We start from the raw sequence: 27,028 nt of genomic DNA on the forward strand, positions 1-27,028 counted from the left end.
TTTGAATTAATCCCTTGGCTGTGCCGGGAGTGTTTTCTCTAGAACGCTGAGCATGAGGGTTTTCACTGTGACACAGATGCTGGCTGAAGCAGCAGCGGTGGCAGCATTTAAGGGTCCTGGCGAGCTCCTGCCCTGGAGTGTGGACCTCAGCCTCACCTATGCTTTTCCACGAGTCACCACCCAATGGATGCGTATCTTGCACGGGGCATAGTCTCTCCCCTGAGCCTAGTCAGTTGCAGCTTTGTTCTCAAATAGAGGTAGGTCTGGGATCCGACACACAACCCAAGGCCACTTTAAGGAGGGTCCCCATTCCATACTCTTGTCCCTAAACACCAATTAAGTATGAGGAAAACTGCTGATTTCGGTCCGCTAACTCTACGAGGCTCCACTGGATTCAACAATGCAACACGTGCAGCACGGCTGAGTGATGCCGGCCTGCAGCCAGCGGGCCGGTTAGTAACGGAGCAAGGGCAGAGACTCCTGGGTGACGTCACCGCATGGGCTTCCTGCTCACAATGCCAGTCCCAACTTTCATGGTCACCTGGCGAGGTGGCTGGGCACCCCCCACTGAAGATTTGGTTTGATGTGAAGACTGATGATGCCACACACACCCCAAGTGCAGGAAAAGGCTTATCACTTACCTAACTGAGGTCAGCAGGGCAGGGCTCCCAAGAAGGTCCAAAGTGGTCTGAGAGCACGGGCAAAAGAGACTGGCCTGGGTGCTTACTGTCGTTGTGGGGGGGCTGGGGGAGCCCCCTCCCCCACGTTCCAGCAGGCGCCTGGGTGGTCTGAACCTTCTGCTGGCCCTGAGGGAGGGGCGCCCGGGCTTTCCCATCAGTGTGGCACAGGGGTCGGGGGAGGAGGGGTGAGGCTTAAACACTGTCAACAGTCAGACCCCAGAAAAATGGGCCTGTATATACAATGGAATACGACTCAGCCATACACAAGAGTGAACATTTGCCAGTTGCAACAACACGGGTGGACTTGGAGGGCGTCGTGCTAAGTGAAATAAGTCAGACACAGACAAAGCCTGTATGATATCACTTATGTGTGGAATCTACAAATATACAACAAACCAGTGAACATACCAAAACAGAAGCAGACTCACAGATGTCAAGAACAAACTAGTGGTTACCCGTGGGGAGAGGGAAGGGGGGAGGAGTCGTATAGGGGTAGGGAAGTAAGAGGTGCAAACCATTAGGTATAAAATGAGCCCCAAGGATCTACGGTACAACACAAGGAATACAGCAAATATTTTATAATAACTATAAATGGAGTACAACCTTTAATAATTGTGAATCAGTATGTTGTCCACCTGAAACTTACTGCTCACCTCCCCGCTTGGAGTCCAGGTAGCTCTCTGGACAGTGGCTGTGCTCCCCGTCTCTGCTTCTTGCTCGGACCAAGTCTCAGCCCTGCACTGCTGTCCCTAGAGAATGAGTTAAGTGGTGGAATTATGTATGATATCTTTCCCCCTTTTCTTTTCTTTTTTAAAAAAATAATTTTTTTATTGGAGTATAGTGCAAGAGTGTTCCCTTTTCTCCCCCCTTTTCAACATTTGCATTTTCTAGAATGATGTTGATTTTAAATTTAAAAAGTCAAATTGGGGAAGCTCTGTTTGAAATCATGGCTGTTACTCTCCCGGGGGCACAGATGTGTACCCCTTTGGAGCCACTCCCTGAGGCTGCGGCCAGGCTCTGGCCACCCGGGAACGAGGCATCCAGGCCCGAGGTCAGTGACTTTACCTATGGATCTCACAGACTCAGCCCTTACTCCCCAAGGAATACACTTCCAAGGACACCGTGAAAGTCAAAAGGGAAGACACAGGCGGTGGTTGACGGACATTTGCTTTTCAAGACCATTCCTCTTTCAAAACATGACGTCCTGAAATTAAAATTTCTCAGGCTGCAGACGGCACAAAATCAGGTGAATTCTCCCCAGCCGCCTGCAGGGCTGAGGGAGCAGAGGAGCCCCTTCCTGTGGACCTTTTGTCTCCCAGAGGTGGCAGCTGTTGCTCGCCTGGGCCTCGGCCTCGGGATTCGCTAGCGGTTTGGAGGCCGGGGAAGGGGAAAAGGAGCTGAGAAGGCAGTGAGAGAGAGAGGGGCACACGCTTGCCCCGCCAACCTCTTCTCCACACAGCAGACAATCCTCCTGAGATGCACGTCAGGTCCAAGCCGTCTACATCTTGCCATTCCACCCAGAGTAGAAGCTGCAGGCCTGTGGGGCCCGCCTACGGTCCCACCTGTCTGCTCTTTCGTCGTCACTGTGCCCCTGGCCCACAGGCCCCCTGCTGCTGCCAACCCTAACCCTAACCCACCTTCCTGGGTCATTCTCTCACTTGCTGCAGGTCATAGCTCACACGACGTCTCACTGAGGCCTTCTCTGCCCCCATTTAAGACTGAGACCCTCAAAACACCCAGACCCCATTTCCTGCTTTACTTTTCATCACACCAATCATAAGTGTTAGACAATTTTCTCTCCCCCGCTGGAATGCAAACTCCTCGACGGTAGGCATTTTTGTCTTTCTTGTTTCCTGCTGTATCCCCACTGTGAATGGCACAGAGCAAGTGCCCAGCACGTACTTACTGAAAATGGGAGTCATCAAATCCAGGCTGGATGAGGAGCTGCCCTACAGTGAGAGAGTGCGAGGTCTCGTCAGGCAGAGACGGGGCGGGGAGCTGGAGGGTGGCAGGGCAGGGCTGCCGTCCAAGCTGCATCCCACTGGGGTGTTGCCTTGGGGGAGGGGCTGAGGTGGAGAGGAGGGTGTGACAGATACCTCTGCAGGGCAGCAGCGCCAGCTGCTCTGCAGGGTCTCTGGGGTGAGGGTGGGCAGCCCATGCTGCCCAAGCCCACGGGACACACCTGTGCGTCCAAGTCAACCCTTCCACACTTCTCTCCAAACTCCCACCTCTCCCTCCGCATCTGCCACTGCTGGCCTTGCCTCTACTTCCTTGAAAACACAGGAGCCAAGACCTTAGCTTCCCACCATAAGTACAAACCTGACGATACCTGCCCATTGCCACCCTTTCTCCTGGAGCAATGCAGGAGGTGCCCCCCACCCCAACCTATCCATCCCGTAACACCCCCAGGTCAAGGCCTCCCTGGTGGTAGAGGTGTTGCTTCTGGGCCAAGTTCCCCCGGCTTGGGGATTATGGGACCAGGGCCCACCTCCTAGGGGCACCTAGGTGCCCCATAAATGTCTGATGATGGACCTGGGAGCCTGTGGGGTGAACAGGAGGGGCATGGAGAGAATGGACCTCTGTGGGTGAGGCCAGGACTGGAGCTTGGGAAAGAGCCTCACGTTTAACTGTGCTGCAGCCCTGAGTGGCCACGGGGGCCCGAGGCACAGCAGAGTGAGAACACACGACCTCAGACTGCAGGCAGGCACCAAGGAAAGGGGGCAGTGGGGGAATCCCATTATGGGATGGGAGGGAGAGGGGTGAGGAGTTGGTGGTGATGAGTATGCACCACCTCTGGGAGAGGGTGACAGCAACCAGACCTGAAACACTCTTGACCTGACTTTATGTAAACAGAATGCCAACTGCAGCCATTGACAGCGAACTCAGTTCTTATGACTAGTGACAAAACAAAAGAAGTGCTGTGGTCGTATCTCAAACTGAATGTCAGTCTACTTCCTTGGTTATGTTCCGTTACAGTAATAAACTCTCTTCCTAAGTATGCAGCCTCTATAATCTTTTCCCTTCTAACAAATACGGCAGTCTGATAACAAACTGGAAAAGCAAACCGAAAAGAAATGAGGTCACACGCAGTAGGAGCAACGGCAGGGGAGTCGGGGGAGGAGCCTGTCTCACACGGCAGGGAGCCTGTCTCACAGGAGGGTCTCTGGTTTGTGGACAATGGCCTCTGTGGGCAGTGGCTGTGGAGTGGAGGGAATGAGAGAGCCCAGCTCAAGTCTCGGGATGGGAGAGGCTGGGACATTGCCAGGGGAGTCGGGGTGGAGCCTCATGCGGTTTCTTTTCACTCCCTGGTGTGAACCAGCTGGTGCTTGACCAACTTTGACCGCTGGCTGAAGGCTTTCCCACAAGCTGTGCAGTCATAGGGCTTCACCCCAGTGTGAATCCTCTGGTGCTGGATGAGGACCGAGCGCTGGCTGAAGGACTTCCCACACTCACTGCACTGATAGGGCCTCTCGCCGGTGTGGATGATCTGATGCTGAATGAGGTGCGAGCTCTGGCTGAAGCCCTTCCCACACTCGATGCACGCGTAGGGCTTCTCTCCAGTGTGGACTTTCTGGTGGTGGATGAGGTTTGAGCTCCGGTTGAAGGCTTTGCCGCACTGATTACACTCGTGGGGTTTCAACCCATTATGGATCCTCTGATGCTGAATGAGAGTTGAGCTCTGGCTGAAGGTTTTCCCACACTCAGTACATTCATAGGGCTTCTCTCCAGTGTGAACTCGCTGGTGCAGGATGAGGTTGGAGCTGCGACCGAAGGTCTTCCCGCACTCGCGACACTCATAGGGCTTGTCGCCCGTGTGCACACCCTGGTGCTGGATGAGCGCAGAGCTGTGGCTGAAGGCCTTCCCACAGATGCTGCACTCATATGGCTTCTCTCCCGTGTGGATGATCTGGTGCTTTCTGAGCACTGAGCTGTAGCTGAAGGCCTTCCCACACACACCGCACACGTGAGGCTTCTCTCCAGTGTGGATTCTCCGGTGCTGGATGAGGCTTGAGCTCTGGCTGAAGGCCTTCCCACAGTCACTGCACTTGTAGGGCTTCTCTCCCGTGTGGACCCTGTGATGCTTAATGAGGTTGGACACCCGGCTGAAGGGTTTGCCGCACTCGCTACATGCATAAGGCCTCTCCCCGGTGTGGACCCTCTGGTGCTTCCTCAGGTGTGAGCTCTGGCTGAAGGCCTTCCCACACACGTCACACTCGAAGGGCTTCTCCCCTGTGTGGACCCTCTGGTGTTTGATAAGGTTGGAGCTCCGCCTGAAGGCCTTCCCGCAGGCGTTGCACACGTATGGCTTCTCCCCGGAGTGGATTCTTTGATGCTGGATGAGGTTGGAAGTCCTCCTGAAGGCCTTCCCGCACTCACTGCATTCGTAGGGCTTCTCGCTCACATGGGACTTCTGGTGCTTTTTAAGGCTGGAGCTCTGGCTGAAGGCCTTTCCACACTCAGTACACACGTGTGGCTTCTCTCCGCGGTGGGTAAGCCGGTGCCTGAGGAGGTCTGAATGTGTACTAAAGGGCCTTCCACACTCATTACATATGAAGGACTTCTGTCCAGTGTGCGCTGTCTGATGCTGAATAAGATCGGGGCCTCCTTGGAAGGTGTTTCCACACTCGTTGCATATGAACGGGCTTTCGGCTGCGTGAAGCCCCTCACAGCTGATTAGGTCCATGCTGCGTGGGAAGCTCTGGCCATGCGTGTCGTGCGGATGTGGCCTCTCTTCTGCAGGGGCTCCCTGACGTGCCACTGGGCTTGGGCTCAGACTGAAGCCTCTTTTGACCTTGTCACAGTCCACCTCTTTCTCTCCTGAGGAGCTCCTGAGAAGCACTTGCACTGGTGTGAAGTCCCCCTCCCAGCAGGGGGACTGTGCCTCTCTCTCATCCTCAGGGACCTCCCAGTCTCTTTCTAATGCACCGTCACAGAGTTCTCCAAGCTCAGGCGTCTGGGAAACATCACTGGCATGGTTTTCTGATGTTTCTGCCTGTGATTCCAAATCCTCAGAAGCTTCTTCCTTCTGAAGAAACTCCTTGCCCTCAGTCCTGGGGTCCCAATCTGAAATGACAAACAAGAAGTCACATGGAAGGAAACAGGGAAACACAGACAAGTCTGGGAGCATGGGACCCACGGTGGGTGGTGGTCCCAGGTCTCTTGAGGGGACTGTGAGGGGCTGGCAGAGCTGAGGGGACCAGGCTGCACAGCAACTGAAAACCAACCCTAACCTGACCCCCAGACCCCACATCTCAGGAAAGCACCTGCAGTCTCCCGACTAAGGCCACCCAAAATCCTGGCCTGAGTCGAGGCAGTCCCTTGGCTGTCCTTCCCCTGACCCACAGCAGGCCATCAGCAGGTCCTGTTGGCTTTACCTCGGAGCATGTCCCAAACCCAGGCACTCACCCTCCCACCTGTTCAAGGAAAACACAGCTCCCTGCACGTTGCATTGCTAGACATTCTACCTGCCTCCTGTTCCAGATGCACAAGCCTGGAGTTGGCTGCTTGGCCCAGCTCTCATTCTCTGGGAGCCCACCACTGGCTTCACAGGTGTGGGCCCGGGCCCAGGCCAGAAGGTGCAGGGCCCGTTCCCTTCAAGGAAGCAGAACTGGCTCCGACTGCATGGTGATGACTCTGGAATGTCAGACTCCATCCCACTTGACAGAGAAGGCTTCAGCGACCGTGCCCCATTTGCCAAAGCAACCTGTACCTCTCGGCACCTGCACTGTGACTGCACTTTGTTAGCTGGTACCAGGGCTCAGCTGCTGCATCCATCCTTCCGTGACAGAGACGTGCAGAAGGCTGCTTGTCACATTGGGAGGCACCCCCTTTTTCACACCTGAAGGACAAGGAAACTCTGCTCTACTGGATCTCTCTCTCTCGTTATACCTGAGACATCCAGGCCAAACCACCCTTTGCTCCTGCCTGGATGGGGAGTAGCTAACCTGGCCTCCCACCTTCCCCTCCCGCCCACAGCAGTCTGGTGACAAGAGCACTTTGACAACCTCCCCCCTCTGCTCCCGCTTCTCCTGAGCAGGAGGGACCCGCTCCCCTTGGGGTCTGCCCTCCCCGATGGTCCTCATGCTCCCTCCTTCCCTTCCCTTCTGCTGGTCTTGGCTCAATCACCTCACGGGAGAGGACTTCTCTGACCACTGCCCCCAACAGGGCTCTGTGTCCCCAGGCTGTCCCCTCCCTACCCCCAGCCTCCTTGGGCCTGCTGCCCTCTGACCTACCCCTCAGCTCAAGACAACTGCCTCTCCCCACCTGGAACTTCAATCTACCACCACAATAGCAGTCTGTCTCCCCCACCCCAACTGGAGGCTTCTGTTATGCTTGGATCTCAGTGCAGACCCAGCTTGGCCATACGCTCAGCCTGTTTGCCTACCATGCCCATGTGCCTGGTGGTGACAATTCACATTCTGGTCACCTGACCCACGGCCCAGCTGGAAGCCCCTGCATAGAGTCTCTGCCAGGACCCCCTCCTTGGAGCTTGGCCATGCGGCCAGCACACAGATGCAGGCACTGTGCTTCGCCTTCCTGCTGACCCTCATGCAGGCCTGTCATCACTCGCTGCACGCGGGCTACCATCTTCTCCCAGAGCCCCAGCCCCTGGGCACCTGTGGTAATGTCCACAGGCCGCTGGACTGACTGACGGTGGTGGGAGGAGGCACAGTGAGGGCTGCAGGACAGACAGGGAGGTCACTGGAGGAAACAAGGGTCTGGATGGGATGACACAGGGCTCACTATGTCCCCTGCTGCACCCCATGACTGATCCGGGGGGCTCCACCCTCTCCTGGTTGCGTGTGGGGAAGGGACGGAGCTTTTCCATAAAGGGTCAGAGAGGGACCATCTTGGACTTTGTGGCTGCACGGTCTCTGTCATATGGTCTGCTTTGTTATAATCCTTAAAAAACCTTCAACCGTTCTTTGCTTGCAGGCCCCAAACAACTGGCTAGCTGGATCTGGCCTGTAGGCCATGGCTTGCTGAACCCTGACTGAGGTAAGGTCATTACTGTGCTCAGGAAGTGGTGGCAATAGGAACTGGTTTTTGAGCCAGAGCTACTGTTGACCTGGAAGAAGTTTACTGAGACAGGAAACAAGAGCGAGTGAGGTGAGGATGATGAGAGGGCATTTTTGATTTGCTAAACTGGATACAATTCTCCTTTGCAACATAAGAACTATTGGAAAAATAATGAAAGTTCCTCTTTTGAAAGGAAATATAAAGTCATAGAAATATGGCTTCCCTTAAGAAAAATCTTTTAAAAAAATTGGGTTTAATGGTGAAGGAAAAGATTTGAAAACAAATACACTTGTTTGCACTGTCTGTGTTGCCCCCACAAGTGTGACACCAAATGGAGAAAAGGGTGAAGACTCTGAGCCCTTCCAGCACACAGCAAACCTGTTAGACTTCCTGAGAGACAACACTAAAGACCTTTATGATTAGTTGCTTCCATGTTTGTGAAAAAGTACCCCTGTCAAAGCCACACTTGTGAGCGCCACGTGTGGCTGTGGCTGTTGAGGGGCAGAGCTGTGGCTCTCCAGTGCTCACCCTGCCGTCTGCCACACAGACCCCAGCGGCACCACAGACTCGGGCGGGGGCTCCGTTAGTCTCCCATCTCCCACAGGGGCTCTGTTTTCATTTTACTTAATAGTTTGTTGAGGTGAAATTGACAGACAAAAATTAACTGTTTGAAATGAGCAATTCAGTGGCATTTAGTGCACTTACAATGTTGTGTGATCAACATCTTCATCTTGTCCCAAGACATTTCCATTACCCCAAAGCCCCTATGCACTAGTTTATCTCCATATCTCCTGGCCCCCAGCTCCTGGTAACCACAAACCTGCATCTTGTCTCCATGGATTTACCTACTCCTGACATCTTATACGAATGAAATCATATGATTATGTGACTTTTGAGGCACACTGCAGCAGGTGTAAATGAGGGAGCTTCACTCCCTTTTTTGACTGAATAATATTCCATGGTGTAGATAAAGTACATTTGGCTTATACATTCATCCAGTGATGGATGTCTGGGCTGTTTACACTTCTTGGCTATTGTGAATAGTGCTATGAACACGATGTACATGTACTTGTTTGGGTATCTGCCTTGAATTCTTGGCGCATATATCTAGCAGTGGAATTGCTGGGTCATATGGTAATGCTATGTTTAAACTTTCAAGGAACTGCCAAATTGCATTCCAGAGTGGCTGCACCATTTTACATTCCCACCAGCAATGTATGAGGGTTCCAGTATCTCGAAATCCTTGAAAGCACTTGTTAATTATTTACTTTATTATTACAGCCATCCTAGTGGGTGTGAAGTGGTAATCTTACTCGGGTTATTTATTTATTTTTTCTTGCGGTATGCGGGCCTCTCACTGTTGCGGCCTCTCCCGTTGCGGAGCACAGACTCCGGACATGCAGGCTCAGCGTCCATGGCTCACGGGCCTAGCCACTCCGCGGCATGTGGGATCTTCCCGGATCGGGGCACGAACCCGTGTTCCCTGCATCGGCAGGCGGACTCTCAACCACTGCGCCACCAGGGAAGCCCCTTACTCGGGTTTTGACTTCATTTCTCAAATCACTGATGAATTTGAGCATCTTTTTGTTTACTAGTTGGTCATTTGTATATTTTCTTTGGAGAAATGTTTATTCAAGTCCCTTGCTCACTTAAAGAGTGGCCTGTTTGTCTTTTGTTGTTGAGTTGTAAGAGTCCTTTATATATTCTGGGTACTAGACCTTTGCCAGATATACAATTTGCAAAGATCTTCTCACATTCTGTAGGATGTCATTTCACTTTTTTCATAATGTCCTTTCATGCCCCAAAGTCTTTAATTTTGATGAAGTCCAATTTACCTTTTTCTTTTGTTGTTCATGCTTTTGGTGTTGTATCTAAGAATCCACTGCCAAACTCAACGTTATGAAAATGTAATGTTTTCTTCTAACAGTTTTATGATTTCAGTTCCTGAATTTGGTAGTTGGATGATTCTGAGTTAATTTTTGCATATGGCATGAGGTAGGGAGCCAAGTTCACTCTTCTGCACATGGAAATCCACTTGTCCCAGCATCATTTATTTAACAGAGTTCTCTCTCTTCACTGAATGGTCCTGACACACTGGTTGAAAATCAATTGGCCTCAGATGTATGCGCTTACTTCTAGACTCTCAATTCTATTCCATTGTTCTGTATGCTTATCCTACGTCAGTACCAAACTGTTTTGATTACTGAAGCTTTGTAGCAAGTTTTGAAACTGGGAAAAATGAGTTCTCTGACTTTGTTCTTTTGCAAGCTTGTTTTGGTTATTTGGGGCCCCTTGAATTCCATATTAATTTGAGGACTGACTTTTCCATTTCTGTAAAAAGGCTGTTGGAATTTTGACAGGGATTGTATTGAATCTGTAGGTTGCTCTGGATAGCACTGACATCATAACACTATTAAGACCGAAACATGGACATGGCATGTCTTTTCAATTATTTAGGTATCCTTTCTTTTTTTTTTTAAATATATAAATTTATTTATTTACAGCTGCATTGGGTTTTTGTTGCTGTGTGTGGGCTTTCTCTAGTCGCGGTGCATGGGCTTTCTCTAGTTTTGGTGAGCGGGGACTACTCTTCGTTGCAGTGCATGGGCTTCTCATTGCAGTGACTTCTCTTGTTGCAGAGCATGGGATCTAGGTGCGCAGGCTTCAGTAGTTGTGGCATGTGGGCTCAGTAGTCGTGGCTCGTGGGCTCTAGAGCGCAGGTTCAGCAGTTGTGGCACATGGGTTTAGCTGCTCCGTGGCATGTGGGATCTTCCTGGACCAGGGCTTGAGCCTGTGTTCCCTGCATTGGCAGGCAGATTCTTAACCACTGCATCACCAGGCAAGTCCCAGGTATCCTTTAATTTCTTTTGGCGATGATCTGCAGTTCTCAGCCAACACATCTTTCACCCACTTGTTTAAATTTATTTGTAGATTTTTTTCTTTTTGATGCTATTATAAATGAATTGTTTTAATTTCCATTTCAGATTGTACATTGTTGGTGTACAGAAGCGCAACTGATTTTGTGTGTTGACTTGTACCCTGCAACTTTGCTGAATTCATTTATTAGCTCTAGTAGCTTTTTAATGGATTCTTTGGTATTTTCTATATATAGGATCATGCCTTAGGCAAACAGAGGTAGTTTTATTTCTTCTTTCCCAATCTGAATGACTTTTATTTGTTTTTCTTGCCTGATTGCTCTGGTTACAACTTCCAGTACAATACTGAATAGCACAGGTGAAAGCAGGCATATTTTCCTGATCTTTGGGGAAAAGCTTTTAATCTTTCACAAATGTATATGATGTTAGCTATGGGTTTTTCATGAATGCCTTTATCATGTTGAGGATGTTGCCTTGTACTGAGTTCCCTCAGTGTTTTTATCGTGAAAATGTATTTGGTTTTATCAAATACATTTTTTTGCATCAATTGAGATGATTATAGCTTTTCTCCTTCATTCCATTAATGCAGTAAATGACACTGATTAGTTCTTATGTTGAATCACTCTTGTATTCCTGGGTTACATCTCACTTGGTCACAGGATATAATATTTTAATGTGCTGCTGGATTCAGTTTGCTAGCATTTTGTTGAGGGTTTTGCATATATAGCCATAAAATGTCTTAATATATAATTTTCTTTTCCTGTGATGTCTTTATTTGACTTTCCTTTCTCTTCTATAGTTTGGAGGAGTTTGAGAAAACTTAGTGTTAATCCTTCTTTAAATGTTTGTTAGAATTCACCAGTGAAGCCACTTGGTCCTGGATGTTTGTTAGTTTTTTTCTTTTTTTTTGTTTGCGGTACGCGGGCCTCTCACTGTTGTGGCCTCTTCCATTGCGAAGCACAGGCTCCAGACGTGTAGGCTCAGCGGCCATGGCTCATGGGCCCAGCCGCTCCGCGGCATGTGGGATCTTCCCGGACCGGAGCACGAACCCATGTCCCCTGCATTGGCAGGCGGATTCATAACCACTGTGCCACCAGGGAAGTCCCTCAGTTTAATTTTTGTAGTGTACCATTTTTTTATTCCTTTTGTGTATATTTTAAAGATATTTTGTTAGTGGTATCATGGGGATTATAATTAATATCTTAACATCCTAAAACAATCTGGTTTGGTTTCCCACCCCCCTCAGCTTTTTTGGTCCCCTGCCCCCAGCTTTATTGAAATATAATTGCCATATAACATCATGTAAATTTAAGGTGTACAATGGGATGATTTGATACATGTATATATGCAAAATGATGACCACCATAGGGTTAGTCAACACATCCATCACCTCACATAGTTACTATTTTGTGTGTATGTTTGTGTGGTGAGAACTTTTAAGATCTACTCTCTTAGCAATTGCCAAGTATACATTATTAACTATAGTCACCATGCTGTACATTAAATCCCCAGAATAGAGCCACTGAGTTTGAACTGTTACCAACTTAGCCACAACAGCATACAAAAACTCTGCTCCTATACAGATATGTTCCCACCTTAATGAGGTTGCTGTCACAAATGTATCTTTATATGCTGTATGTTCAATAGTATAGCTTTGTGATTATTTTTATGCATTTGTCTTTTAAATGATATAGGAAATAAAAAGTGGGTTTATAAACCAAAAATACAATAATACTAGCTTTTACCCTTACCTATGTGGTTAATTTTACCAGAGTTCTTTAGTTCTTTTTTTTTTTTTTTTTTTTTTTTGTGGTACGCGGGCCTCTCACTGTTTTGGCCTCTCCCGTTGCGGAGTACAGGCTCCAGACGCGCAGGCTCAGTGGCCATGGCTCACGGACCTAGCCGCTCCGCGGCATGTGGGATCTTCCCGGACCAGGGCACGAACTCGTGTCCCCTGCATCGGCAGGCGGACTCTCAACCACTGCGCCACCAGGGAAGCCCTCTTTAGTTCTTTGTATGGCTCTGAGTTCCTGTCTAATATCCTTTTTTTTTTTTTTTTTTTTTTGGCGGTACACGGGCCTCTCACTGTTGCAGCCTCTCCTGTTGTGGAGCATAGGCTCCGGATGCGCAGGCTCAGTGGCCATGGCTCATGGGCCCAGCCGCTCCGCGGCATGTGGGATCCTCCCAGACAGGGGCACGAACCCGTGTCCCCTGCATCGGTAGGCGGACTCTCAACCACTGCGCCACCAGGGAAGCCCTCCTTTTATCTTAATATGTAAGAACCCCTCTGACACTTCTTCTTTTTTTTTTTTAATATTTATTTATTTGGCTGTATCAGGTCTTAGTTGCAGCACATGGGATCTTTCGTTGTGGCATGTGGGCTTCTCTCCAGTTGGGGTGTGCAGGCTCCAGAGCAAGTGGACTCAGTAGTTGCAGTGCGTGCGCTCTCTAGTTGTGGCGCGTGGGCTCCAGAGCATGTGGGCTTAGTTGTCCCGTGGCATGTGGGATCTTAGTTCCCCAACCAGGGATTGAACACATATCCTGTGCATTGGAAGGTGGATTCTTTTTTTAAAATTTATTTATTTATTTATTTACTTATTTATTTTTGGCTGTGTTGGGTCTTCGTTTCTGTCCGTGGGCTTTCTCTAGTTGCGGTGAGCAGGGGCTACTCTTCATTGCGGTGCACAGGCCTCTCTTGTTGCGGAGCACAAGCCCCAGACGCGCAGGCTCAGTAGTTGTGGCTCACAGGCCTAGTTGCTCTGCGGCATGTGGGATCTTCCCAGACCAGGGCTCGAACCCGTGTCCCCTGCATTGGCAGGCAGATTCTCAACCACTGAGCCACCAGGGAAGCCCCGGAAGGTGGATTCTTAACCACTGGGCCACCAGCAAAGTCCCTCCCTCTGACACTTCCTACAGAGCAGGTCTATTGGTAATAAACACCCTCAGCTTTTGTTTATCTGAGAATATCTTAACTTTGCCTTCACTCTGAAAGGTAATTTTGCCAGATGTAGAATTCTTAGTTGGCAGTTTCATTCTCCCAGCAGTTTAAATATGTCATCCCACTACTTTCCAACCTCCAAGGGTTCTGATGAGAAACTGGCTGTTAATTTTATTGAGGATCCCTTACACAAGATGGGTTGCTTCTCTCTCGCTGTCTTCAAGATTCAGTCTTTCGACAATTTGATTATAATGAGTCTTGGTGTGGATCTCTTTGAATTTGTCCTAGTCAGAGTTCGCTGAGCTTTTTGGATGTGTAGGTTCATGTCTTTCATGACATTTAAGATGTTTTGGCCACTATTCAAATATTCTTTCTGCCCCTTTCTCTCTCTCCTTTCTTTCTTGGCCTCCCATATGTGTGTTGGTTCCTTTGATGGTATCCCACAAGTCTGTTAGGCTCTGTTCACTTTTCTTCAACCTTTTTTCTTCCTGTTCCTCAGACTGGATAACTTCAATTGTCTATCTTCAAGTTCACCGATTCTATTGCCTGCTCAAATCTGCTGTTGAAACCCTCCAGCAAACTCTTCGTTTCAGTTATTATAATTCTCACATCTAGGACTTCATTTTTTCAAATTTTTGGCTGCACCACGTGGCATGTGGGAGACCAGGGATTGGACCCATGCCCCCTGCAGTGGAAGCGTGGAGTCTTAACCACTGGACCACCAGGGAAGTCCCAGCTCTAGGACTTACACTCTGTTTCTTTTTATAATAAATAAAATATAAATTGTATATTTACAATTATCTCTACTGATTTTCTCATTTTGTTCATACATAGTTTTTAGTTCTTTGCCCATGGTTTGTTTCAGATCTTTGAGTACCTTTAAGACAGCTGATTTAGTCTGTCAAGTATCTGTGCTTTTTCAGGGACACTTCCGCCAATTAATTTTTTTCCCTTGAATGGGCCAGCCATATTTTCCTGCTTATTTGTATTCTTTATGATTTTTTGTTAAAAACTGGACATTTTAATATTTACTGTGATAACTCTGTAAATCAGTCTCTCCTGCCTCCAGGGTTTGCTACTCTTAATTGTTGGAGGCTCCAGTCATCCGTTCTTTTAGTCACTTTCCAAACTACTTTTGCAAAGACTGCATCCCTTGTCACGTGTGGTCACCAAGGTCTCTGTTTCTTTAGCTTGTGTACAGCTACTGTTTGAATGGAGAGTTCCTTGAACACTAACAGTAAAATAAAAATAATACACCTCTCCCAGCCTTTGTGGGTTGGCTCTCCTGGGACACTAACACTATTACTCTGCTGTGGCTTCCTGCTTTCATTAATTTTGGAGATCAGCTACAGGTTATGCTACAATCTTCATAGACCTTTTCTTTCTTTCTTTTTTTTTGTTTTTCATAGGTCTTTTCTTAGCATATATCCTATCCTGGGCAGGTACGTGGCTTTCTAAATTCCCTGATATACAAGGGTAATTTTGAATGCCCTCATTTCTCCAACTTTCCCTCCTAGGCTTTAGGAGGTCAACTGTACTGTTAACTGATGTCCCAAGTGGCTGTGGGATTTTAGTTCACCTTTCAGTGTTTTTGAGCCCACCACTTTTCTGCTGCGTAAGTTCTGAGTTAGGCAACACAGGGACAAACACTTTGCATTCTTTATCCAACCTCACACAGGTGAGAACAAAGAAAATAATTTCTGAATAAGTTCTGCTCTGCTCCTTCTGGAACCAGGGACCAGGTCCCACACTGGGAACACAGGCTGCTCACTTTCAATATGCTGCTGAACCAGGGAGTGTTTGTAAAGCTTTCCATGTTAAGTTGCCTTTTTCTTGACTCAGCATTTGTTTGGTTGTGTAAACCTGTTTTCTAGATTTCTGACAAAGTTGGTCCTAATGGCTTCTACCTGTTTTTTTTTTTTTTTTTTTAAATAATTTACATGGAGAAAGGGGTGTTTGGAGCTGCCTACTCCACCATTTTGCTCTATAGCAAAATGGTTTTTAAAACATGAGCTACCATCAATCTGTTTTTTTCCTGGAGCAAGAATCCTGGCCTAACTCACCATTCTCTGCCTGGTATACCCCTGGCCATCTGGCAGCAGGCTTTGTCCCTCAGGGCCACTTCTTTGGCTCTGTCATGTTTTTCATCCTCTATCCATCTCCTCTCTCCAACACACCTAGGACTGCCTTGTGCCATCTCTGCCCTTAGCCCAACCTTCCCTGGCCACACAGGGTCTGAACAGGGTACTCTGCCCAGATGTCCTGAGTATGACAAAAGGTTCCACGTAGTTAAGAGTGTCTTCTTGTATAACAGCCACCATCAGATCCCAGTAAGGAAAGCTAACAGTGAGTAACCATCCTGATCACTGCTGAGAGGTCCACAGAAGAGGTGAGTTAGTGAGTGGTGTGCAGGAAGGACTCTCTGGTATCTGACGGGGATGGGAGCAGCTGGGCAGTGTGAATGGAACAGGGCCAAGGCTTGGATTAGGGTAGAGACCTGAGGGCACGGACTACCACCAGCCTGGTGAGTAAGTTAGGCAGGGCTCAGCTCGTGACCATCATGTCACACCCCTCTATGTCAGGTGAGGAAAGCAGTGTCGCACTCAGGGCACCAGGGCAGCCAGGTGCCAGGCCAATTTCCTCTCTTGGCCCCTTGACCTCCAGCCTTGGCCCCTCAAGTCCACAAGGCACTCTGCCCCTAATGGTGACACACAGACCTCCTGAGGTAAGTGCAGGGTGATGTAGACAAAGTCTCCTCAGAACAAGGGCATCAGTGGGGAACTCACACCCAGTACCTGGCTGCTGATGGTGAGGGGGGGTGGCTTCTGGCTCAGCGTCACCACAGCAGAGGGGACCATGAAGTGCAGATCCAGGGTGGGTCACAGCGGGAGCATCACTCACACAGGCCTGTGTTCTGGGGGTCCAAGGAGATGGTCCAGGGACTGAGGGTTCCATTTCTGCCTCTTCAGGGCGTACTCTGAGGCTGGGCATGGCTGGGACCTGGAGACCAGCAAGGACACAGGTGAGTGTGCAGAGGGGATAACTCCAGGGGTTCACCCACCCACCAGGTAGGGGTCACTTCCTTCACCCCTGCAGCCTGAGACCTCTGGAAGGCCTGGTGATTGGTGCCACATTCCCTGATCTTGGAACCAAGGGAAGGGTGAGCCAGCCACGAGGACACAGACTCACAAGCCAGGGCCACAGGTGGGAAATGGTGAGATGCTGACCACAGAGCAAGGTGAGCACACAGTGCCTTGTTGGCACCACCTGGAAGGGCCCAAGCTTTCCCTGATAAGAGGAAAGCAGCTCCCATGGAGCCTGTGCCTGCTGTGGTGGGCTTGTTCCTGACACAATGCCCTGAAGGTGGACCACTGGACCCACTCACGGGGGAACAGCAACTCCAAAGGTTGGGCTGCCAGGGGTAGCCTGAGCTGCAGACATGCACAAAATCATCACAGTGCCACCCTATTGGTCAGCCCTGAGTTGCGTCCCCCTGGCAGCATCCAGAGTGGGTGTTCCCATCCCCAACCTCCTGGGCTGTCCTCCCACTGCACCAGTGGCTCCCTCCCAGACTCCTCATCTCCCTCTTCACGTTGGTGCTCCAGGGTTCACTTCTGTATCTACACCAACTTCCTTGGTTAATCTGTCCAGTCCTGAGGCATCAACATCATTTATCCCGTGAAGACTCTCAAACCTGGGCTCATCTCCAGGTTTAAGTGGTCTCTCTGAGCAAGGGACAGGACATTCCCACCCAGACACATGATGGGTTCCCCACATGGACCAAGTTACTGATTTCCTCCACCCCTCCCACTACCCTGTCTCTGAGCAAATGCACCATGCCCTGCCCAGCAGCCCATCTGGGAGTGGGGCAACATCCCTCCGCCCCTTATTCATATTGTACCATGAGCAGGTACCAGTGACCCGTCTGCCCTTCAGGGGTGGAGAAGATGAGGCAAAAGCCCATTGTAGACACTGCCTGCCAACCCTTGGACTGAATTTCTCCTCTTGGGACACACGCTTTCAGTGTTTCCAAAACACCCACTATATGCCAGCGTCTATTCCAGGGACAATGTGACCATCACCCTCATGGGTTTCAGTGGGGACACAGATAATAGCAAATGCATCAGTGAGATGGGCAAGTGCTCTGGGCACAGGTAGCAGAGAAGGGGTGGAGCCTGGGGCAGGCGGGCATTTAACCAGGCCCAGAGAAGAGAGGGTTTAGGCCATGCCTTGCTGGAAAAGTAGAAGAAAGCAAGGGTGAGATGGGGCAGAGGTGTGAACAGAGCTCAGAGACAATTGCTGGGGGACAGACTATAAGAGGTCTTGACTGCCTGGTGAAAGTGAGACATCAGCCACATTTCTACATTGGGAGACAGAACTAATGAAACATCTTAGGAAGATTCACCTGGCGTGGGCATTCAGAGGGATGGTGCATAAGATTCAAAGCAGGGAAAGCACTGACTCAAGGCACTCATCCATGTAGCAGCAGACAGAGAAGATGATGCTTCCAAGGGGCGAACCTTCACTTTCTTCCAAGGGAAGAGTCAATCATTTGTAACATTTATTCAGTTCATTTTATTTTAAAATCTTCAAGTCATTATCACTGTTTCTGAATAGGGGCACAGTCATATGGCTCAAAATTCAAAAGGTTAAAGAGGACTTAAAGTGAAACATCTCCCAGCCAGCCACACTACTCCTTCCCAGTTTCCAATGTGTCCTTCCTGATTACTCTAAGCTTACACAAATACATGTGTTTTTTCTTTGCCTTTTTATTATAAATTGTACCAAACTAAGCTCATTTTAAAATTTTTATTTATTTATTTATTTAGGGCTGAGTTGGATCTTTGTTGCTGCACGTGCCCTTTCTCTCGTTGCAGTGAGCGGGGGCAACTCTTTGTTGTGGTGTGTGGGATTCTCATTGCAGTGGCTTCTCTCGTTGCGGAGCATGGGCTCTAGGCGCCCAGGCTTCAGTAGTTGTGGCTCGCAGGCTCTAGAGCGCAGGCTCAGTAGTTGTGGCGCACGGGCTTAGTTGCTCCGCGGCATGTGGGATCTTCCCAGACCAGGGCTCGAAACTGTGTCCCCTGCATTGGCAGGCAGATCCTTAACCACTGCGCCACCAGGGAAGCCCCGAAAACTAAGCTCATTTTACATTTTGTTTTTCTCACTTCAGTATTTGTGGGATCTTGCCCAGGAGGACACAGACTGATCAGTGGTAGCAGACTGCTCCTCCTCACCCATGTCCACATCCTATCCCTAGAACCTACACTACACAGCGAAAGAGGTTTTGCAGAGGAAATTAAGTTTACGGGCCTGGATTATCTTGGTGGACCCAACCTAATCACATGAGCCGTTGCTGACTCAGATGCACGGGTCATATGCAAGGAGTGGGGCCTCCAAGAGCTAAGAACAGTCAGCAAGGAAAGAGCAACCTCGGGAATTGGATTCCACCAGTGAGCTTGGAAGCTGATTCTCCTGGCTAAGGGCTCTACCTGGTGCTAAGCAAAGATACAACTATGAAGACCAGCAGCCACTTGTCCATAGCAGGCGTCCACGGGATGGGCATGACCCAGCCTCAGTCCCACTCCCTTGGGGGAGAATAAATTCCTCCCCATCCCCAGAGCCCCTTCTCCACCTGGAGGGCGAATCCACCACCGACTGGGCCTCCAGGCGGGACACCTGGTGCCAAGCGACAACCCCATTCATTTCTCACCCGGCTCCGTACAGTTCCGACGTTCGCACCAATTCCTGAGGCCCTTCCTCCGCCCCAACCCCGCGCGTCAGAACACTATTCGCGCACACTTGCCCGTCGCACTGTAGCAGCCGCGCCACGCGGTCCCGCAGCCCGGCTCCAGGTCAGGGGTTGCTCGGCTCCGCCGCGCACCCTCTGCAGGGCGCCCCTCGCACGCCCTCCCGGGAGGGGCCCTCGAAGGCTGTGACCCGCCCACGCCCCTTTACGGACCCCCGCGCACCGAGCCTAAGCCTCCCGGGGCCGGCACCCACCGCGGCGGCATCGGAGTGACGAGGGAGCGCGGTCAGCAACGCCGAAACGCCACCACGGCAACCGCCAACTCCGGGAGTCGCTCCGGGAACTGAGCAAGGCCGCGGGGCCCAGGCCACTCGGCCCTTAGGCGGACCCCGGAAGTCCCGCTCCGACTTCCGGCTCGCGGACCCGCCCAGCCCAGCCCAGTGTGGCCGCTCTAGACCGCGGGAGGACGAGCGACTCGGTGGATCCATACTTGACCCGCGCGAGGTGCCAGGAGCCGCCGGGAGCCCCGCGATCAGAGTCGGTTCGTGCAACTAACCAGGGTGGCAACTACCTAGAAAAAGACAAGCGATTGTAAATGCAGGGAGAACTAGGGATTTAGATACACAGGTACCTAGAATCGGAACAGGTTTTGCTTGATAAAAACATGATGATGCACGTGGAAGAAACTGAATCCCTCAATCAGTAAATGATTCGACAGATAGATGGGAAAATCTCAAATTCCTTAAGTGGGACTGTCCATGAAACATTTACAAAAATTGATTATACAGTTAGACATAAAGAATACAAATATTTTAAAGTATGCATTTTAAACTACCAAAATTAGAATAGAAATACATAATAAAAAGTTGACTCCCAAAACTCTTTAACTATTGGAGTTTACGAAACGCTATCTACATAACCTTTGAATCAAAAATGATACTAGCTGGAAAATTGCAGACTATTTATAAAGCAATGAAAAGCAAAACACTTCATTCTCACACCTACGGAACCCAGTGTAAAGTGTAAAATATATAATATCCACTGAATATTTTCAGAGAAAAATATATATGACTATATCGCCTTAAATACTTTTTCTTTATTAAAGAAGACAAAAGCATTTATCCTTAAGTTAGAAAAAGGAGCATTTCTCCGAACCAGCAATAACCAATCAGATAATGTAACAAAAATGAAATGTCTTGGGACTTCCCTGGCGGTCCAGTGGTTAAGACTCCATGCTCTCAATGCAGGGGGCCCGGCTTCGACCCCTGGTCAGGGAACTAGATTCCGCATGCCGCAACTAAAAAAAGGTCCCGAGTGCCGCAACTAAGACCCGGTGCAGCTAAATTAACAAATATTAAAAAAAATGAAATATCTTCCACAATAGCAACAAAAACTATGAAATACTGGGGAATTAACAAAGAGCACTCAAGTTTGTACAGCAGGTTCCCCTATGCAGTGATCAGGGACCGGCGTTCCTTGGCTGAGGATTTTCCGCTTGCTGACTCGGAGGGGAAGAGCAGAACACATAATAGGGATAAGAAGCTGCTTCTCCCAGTCTTCCCACGTGGCCGCCTGCTGTAGCAGTATGCAGCCCTTGCCAAGAGTACAACCCAAGTCCCATCCCGTCCCTGATGCAGCTCAGGTGAGTCCCTCTGGACAAGGTGCAGCCTCTCCACCAGGTCGTATAACTAAAGGGCAAGTTGCCTGCCCCCTGACACCCAAGTTGCAGTGTGGAGAAAGAGGATGGGAAACACAGCAGTGTCCAAACTATGCTGGCTGGGTCCGAAGAAAAGTCTGATGTGGGGTTGTTGTGCACACTGTGTAGATATTTTATTTTTTAATATTTATTTATTTATTAGAAAAAATCTTTTGGCCACGCTGTGGCATGTGGGATCTTATTCCCCAACCAGGGATCGACCCTGCGCCCCCTGCATTGGAATCGTGGAGGCTTAACCGCTGGACTGCCAGGGAAGTCCCTGTAGATATAAATATATATATATTTATATATATATAACATATATATATAATATATATAAATACATATATAGAAATATATAAATATATATATTTCTATATATATATTTCTAAATAAATTTATTTATTTATTTTGTCTGCATTGGGTCTTCGTTGCTGCGCGTGGGCTTTCTCTAGTTGTGGCAAGCGGCGGGGGTTACTCTTCGTTGTGGTGCTTGGGCTTCTCATTGCGGTGGCTTCTCTTGTGGAACAAGGGCTCTAGGCACGCAGGCTTCAGTACTTTGGGCACATGCGCTGAGTAGTTGGGGCTCGCGGGCTCTAGCGCACAGGCTCAGTAGTTGTGGTACACGGGCTTAGTTGCTCTGCGGCATGTGGGATCTTCCCAGACAAGGGCTCGAACCCATGTCCCCTGCATTGGCAGGTGTATTCTTAACCACTGCACCACCAGGGAAGTCCCTGGTAGGTATTTTAAATGCAATGATTTCACACGTGTAAGTGACTTTAGCCCTCATCTCTGTGCAGGGTGTGCAGAGTCTCCTGTGGGCAACTCCACATGAGTGCTGGAGCCCCTCTCCCTGGCAGGGAGGAGCTCCAGGACAGCACCCGGTACCCAGACTCAACTCCAGGAGGAGCTCTATGGGCCCTGGGCCTCATCAGGTCTGACTTGGCCCTCCGGGGGCCTTCCTTGTCCATGACCCATCCTCTTGCCCACCTGCGGAGGGAGGTGATAGGCTGCCCTGGCTGGGACTGTCCAGATTTACAGGGGCCTCCTCATTGACAGTTGGAAGCCTGGGTCAGCTTCTTGTCTGCATACTTCCATTTAGTTCCACATGCAAAGGCCCCATCTAGTCACAGGTTAAAGCCCGAGGTCCCTTGTCTTTTATTTATTTCCCTCTATATGCTTGCCCTCCTCCTCTCTCTCTCCAGCTCAAGGTACCTTGAGACCACCTGCAATGCCAGGCCTGCTTACGAGACTTGGTCAGCACAAATCACAGGCCATAGGCAGAGGGAAGCTCCCCTTGTCCATCTCTGCTCTCCTCCACCTGTGCCTCCATCTGCCTTCCTGCAGCCTGAGTCTCTCTAGGGGGGCTCTTTTGAAAGTGGCAAGAAGTAACCAACACTTGCCAACATTCCAAACAATTCTGAAACAATTTCTCTAGGGTTATAGTTTTAGTCACACGTTGTCTACTCCTAATACATCATAAGCAAGGGTCATACCAAATACTTTTCCATGCATAGCAAGGGTCTCCAGCTTTCTACCTGTAACACCTCTGCCCTCACTGCCTGATCATTAAGCCAACTGCACATGTAGTAGGTTCTGTTTCAGCACCTACCTACTGCCAGGTATCAAGTACTGGATTAGTTAGAATAAAGCTCAGCTGATGTAAAGAGGCTCAAAACTAACATTGGCTTCAGTGAGACAGAGGGCTGTTTCTGTCTTCTGTGATAGACCACATGGCTGTGGTGGCTGTCCTCTTGAAGATGGAGGGGCACAGGCCCCTTCTACCTGAGGGCTCCACCCTGCCCAGAGCTCAATCACCATTTCAGCCAGTGGGAACAGGACAAGATGACACCTTGAAGATGCAAGTATCCCTTCTGCCTGTGACCCACATGCTACATCTCACAGCATTGCCACTTGGAAACATCACCTTTGCTTGGATGGGCAAGTGTCAGGTAAAATTTCATGTCTGAAAAGGACAGGGAGAATGCAAAGACAGTCAGGAAGAACCAGCAGGCTCTGCATGTCCACCACAGGGGAAAATAACACAGTCAACACAAAACCAGGCAGCAACATCAGAAAACTAAGGAGGAAAAAACTGATAGATGTCCAAGACAAAAACCCACCATAATGTGTCCATTGAAAAGCACGTTTGAATAGAATATGGTTGATCATAGAGCCTTTGACCAGGCCTCTGCCCAAACCCCATCTCCAGTGGGCCTCAGGTTCTGGTCAGGGGTGGGGTGTAGGCTGGTGGTTAGAAAGTCACCACCTCAGGACCACTGGCTGTCCCTCTCAGTGTCAGCACATCTACCTTTGTTTTTCTGTGACAGTTCAGATTGGCTGAAAAGTAGTGTTTTTCATCAACTTTGCAATAAAATCATTTAATTCTAAACTAATTCATGAGATGGTGGTGTTTTTACTGTAATACATAATAGACCACTAAGAAATGTATTGAGAAGAAGTTATTTAATAAATTTAGAAGAAAAAAAAGGGGGAAAAAACTGAAAATAAGAATGGGCCATAAAAACTATCCAAAATTGCTTTTCACAAGACAAACTATATAGTGAAGCCTGAAAATTTCTGTTAAATGGTTGATTGCTAAAAAACAAAACCAAAACATAAAACTAGATAAAAGCAAAAAATGAAGAAGAAATCAAAACTAGTTGTTATGGACTGAATGTTTGTGTCCTCCCAACATACATTCATATGTTGAAGCCTAACTTCCCAAAGTGATGGTATCTGGAGGATGGACCCCTGGGAGGTAATTAGGTTTAGATGAGGTCATGTGGGCGTGGCCATTGACAGAACTAGTGTCCTTATAAGACACAGAACTAGAGTCCTTATAAAACACTGCAAAAAATAAAAAAGAAAAAGAAAAGAGGAGAGCTGTAGAGAGAGGTCCCGTCTTCTTGGAGAATACATAAGTAATCATGTATAGAATGTCGGTAGAAATATGGACAGTAGAGGCCATTCTGGTGAGGCCTCAAATGGAAAAGAGGAACATGCTATCGGAAATTTGAAGAAAGGTGACCATGGTTATAAAGCGGCAAAGAACTTGGCTGAATTGTGTTTGTGGGAAGTAGAACTTGAGCAATAAAACTGGATTTTTAGCTGAGGAGATTTTTTTTTTTTTGAGGAGATTAAAAAAAATATTTATTTGGCTGCACTGGGTCTTAGTTGCGGCACACGGGATCTTTAGTAGTGACATGTGGGCTCTTAGATGTGGCATGTGGGATCTAGTTCCCTGACCAGGGATCAAACCTGGGCCCCCTGCTTTGGGAGTGTGGAGTCTTAACCACTGGACTACCAGGGAAGTCCCTAGCTGAGATGATTCATAAGCAAAGTGTTGAAGGAGTGACTCTTAGAGTAAAATGTGAGAGGAGTGAAGTGAATTGAAGAGCCATTGTTAAGCAAAAAGGAACTAGAATGTAAAGATTTGGAAAATTCTCAGCCTGTCCATATTGCAAAAAATGAGAAAGTACGTTTGGAAGAGGACACCACGGATGTGGCTAGGTTATTACTCAGTAAAGAGATTATGGGATTATATTAGCAGAAACACTTCTGAGATCCCGCAGGACTGAACCATAGAGCTATTTAGCTATGATGTGCACTTTTCTGCAAGACATGGGAAGAATGGTCATAAAGGCGATTCAGGTATCATCAGGGTCACCTTCTCGGTTTCAAAGGGGGAGCCCATCACCATGGTTTCAACAGGCCAAATAGTGGCCAACTGATGCCTTGGGGGGTGTTCTCTGGAGCCTTCTCTCTTTTTTTTTTTTGTGGTACGCGGGCCTCTCACTGTTGTGGCCTCTCCCGTTGCGGAGCACAGGCTCCGGACGCACAGGCCCAATGGCCATGGCTCACAGGTCCAGCCGCTCCGCGGCATGTGGGATCCTCCCGGACAGGGGCACGAACCCGTGTCCCCTGCATCGGCAGGGGACCCGTGTCCCCTGCATCGGACTCTCAACCACTGCACCACCAGGGAAGCCCTCTGGAGCCTTCTTGATGCGACCCCGGGGGGGTCACTGCTCACTCCCCATGGCTCCATCCTGCGGAGGCCCCTCACTGCTTTAACACCGCAGAGTTTGCTCCCTCACTGTACCAGCAGCAGCTCCACCGCTCCTCTCCAGGGCACCCCATTCTGCACCTGGGGCCTCAAGTGTTCCCAGCGGCCAACACCATGCTGTCTTCAAGCAGCCCCACATTTTGAGGACTAGACTCCCGCTCCCCAGCAGCCCTCCTGTACCCGCCCCAAAGCCTCACTGCAGGTGCATGCACTGTCTTTCTCAGACCTTGGGGCCCATGCTTCATGCCCTCGTGCGGACTCCCCTCAACTCACTGCCCTCCACGCCCTTCCTGCTGACCTTACCCAGCCTCACTGCTAGACTGGCCCTGGCTCTTTTGGTTTGGGATGTCACAGAAGACTGTCTGCACTTGCCGCCCACACGTGTGCACGCCTGAGACAGCCTGGCTCCGGCCCCTCTCCCACCTTCCCCAGGGCTTTACGGGCCAAGCATCTGGAGGTGTGAGAATGAACGCGTGGGTTGAATGGAAGCTCCGTGGGGCTCCCAGCTTCCACGTTGATTCTCTGCTGCTTCCTGGGTCTCAGGGCTGCCGTAGCCTGGTTCTCTAGTTTTTCTCACAATAAATGCCATGCAGAAGACTGGCAGGTCTGCTGCCTCAGGGAGGATCTGCTAGAGGTGGGTTCTGGGCAGCCTGCACTCCCTCCCACTGCCCTGTTCTCCCTTAGCTCCCGGGACCTAGGGGAGCTGTCAGTCCTTGGAGCCTGGGTGCACTAGATCAAAGCCTGTGATCCCAAACCCAGAAATCTGATCCCCTAACTTCTTCCCAAGGGTGTGCAGTTGGAAGTAAGAGGTGGGGAACGAGTGACTTGAGATTTCTCCATGGTTGGCCAGTGTTTGAAACACGCAGTGACCACTGGTCTACATGAAATGCTTAGGATATGGAAGCAAATAAAGACCAGTCCTCACCCTCAAGCAGGCCCTCAGTGTTGAGGGGGAAACAACTGTGCCCATCACAGGGCACGCAGCATGCAGGGCTTGGGGACCCGGGCCCTGCAGCTACTTGCTGTATTCTTCTAAGATGAGAGCTTCCTGAGGTGTTCCTTCAGCCGTAGTAGATGGAAAGGATACCTTACTTCTTCTGTTCCATGCCCAGCTATTCTACTCCCTTCCCCCCTCTATTTTTCTTCATAGAAAAACAGAATATTGGAGCATTCACCACCATCCATTTATCTGCTCACCATCTTTCTCCCACGCTAGAATGTATGCTCTGTGAGGGCAGGGATTTTGTTTCATTCACGGCTCTGTCCCCAGCATCTAGAACCATACTCACAATAGGTACTAATTATATATGTTTGTGATTACATGAACCCATGAATCAACAATACTAGTTCTCTGTTAAGGTAAGAGAGTACTCTCTGGGAAAAAATGATGCCACAACGTTCCATGGGTTATCACACATAAATCTCTCTGTAATACGAGTTGCCCCACCCCCCACCCCCTCTTCTTTTTTACAAATGAGAAAACAGGCCAGTGAGGTAGAGGTAGGATTATTACCCAGGCTGTCCCTCTCCAAAGGCGATATGCTCTTTCTACAGTTCTTGCTTCTCTGACAAGGGTGGCAGTGAAGAGAGCTGGCTTTGCTCTGCCCCTGCTGTGTTCTGAGCAGCACACTGGTTACTCTGTAAACTTGGTTCTACCTAACCCCCTAATACTCCTTCAGAGATTGGTATTTTTATCCCCATTTTGCCCACAAGCACAGTCTGAGAGTTTAGTTTGCTCAGAGTAATCCAGTATACAAGGGGGGAGCTGGACCCACCTCCTGTCCTGTCTAATCCAAATATTCCTATCATAACAGCCCTCGCTCCATGAGCCAGAGGACTCACGTGAGGATCCTGACATGGTCAGTGTGTGTACCCCTCCTATGTATTCTTGATCTGGGTAAATACCATGGGGTGATTTTTGTGTCCCTCCGATTCTACCATGAGATGGTCCTGAGCTAAAACTTCATTTGCCCGTTGACTCCCTAAGCTCCTACACTGGCTGCTGA

The 27,028-nt window shown here is 49.4% G+C and overlaps 1 protein-coding gene across 1 annotated transcript; it reads right to left on the minus strand.

Moving 5' to 3' along the window:
- Positions 1-1,030: 1,030 nt before the first annotated feature.
- Positions 1,031-19,653, minus strand: ZNF16 (zinc finger protein 16). The gene is made up of 3 exons (XM_060127973.1): positions 19,515-19,653; positions 16,310-16,514; positions 1,031-5,744 (listed from the first exon to the last, which is right to left on the minus strand). Exons 2-3 carry the CDS (start codon positions 16,503-16,505, stop codon positions 3,979-3,981), a joined length of 1,962 nt encoding a protein of 653 aa, XP_059983956.1. The 5' UTR covers positions 16,506-16,514; positions 19,515-19,653; the 3' UTR covers positions 1,031-3,978.
- Between the last annotated feature and the right edge of the window lie 7,375 nt (positions 19,654-27,028).

Source organism: Lagenorhynchus albirostris, chromosome 17 (assembly GCF_949774975.1).
Source record: "Lagenorhynchus albirostris chromosome 17, mLagAlb1.1, whole genome shotgun sequence".
NCBI classification, from domain to species: Eukaryota; Metazoa; Chordata; class Mammalia; order Artiodactyla; family Delphinidae; genus Lagenorhynchus; species Lagenorhynchus albirostris.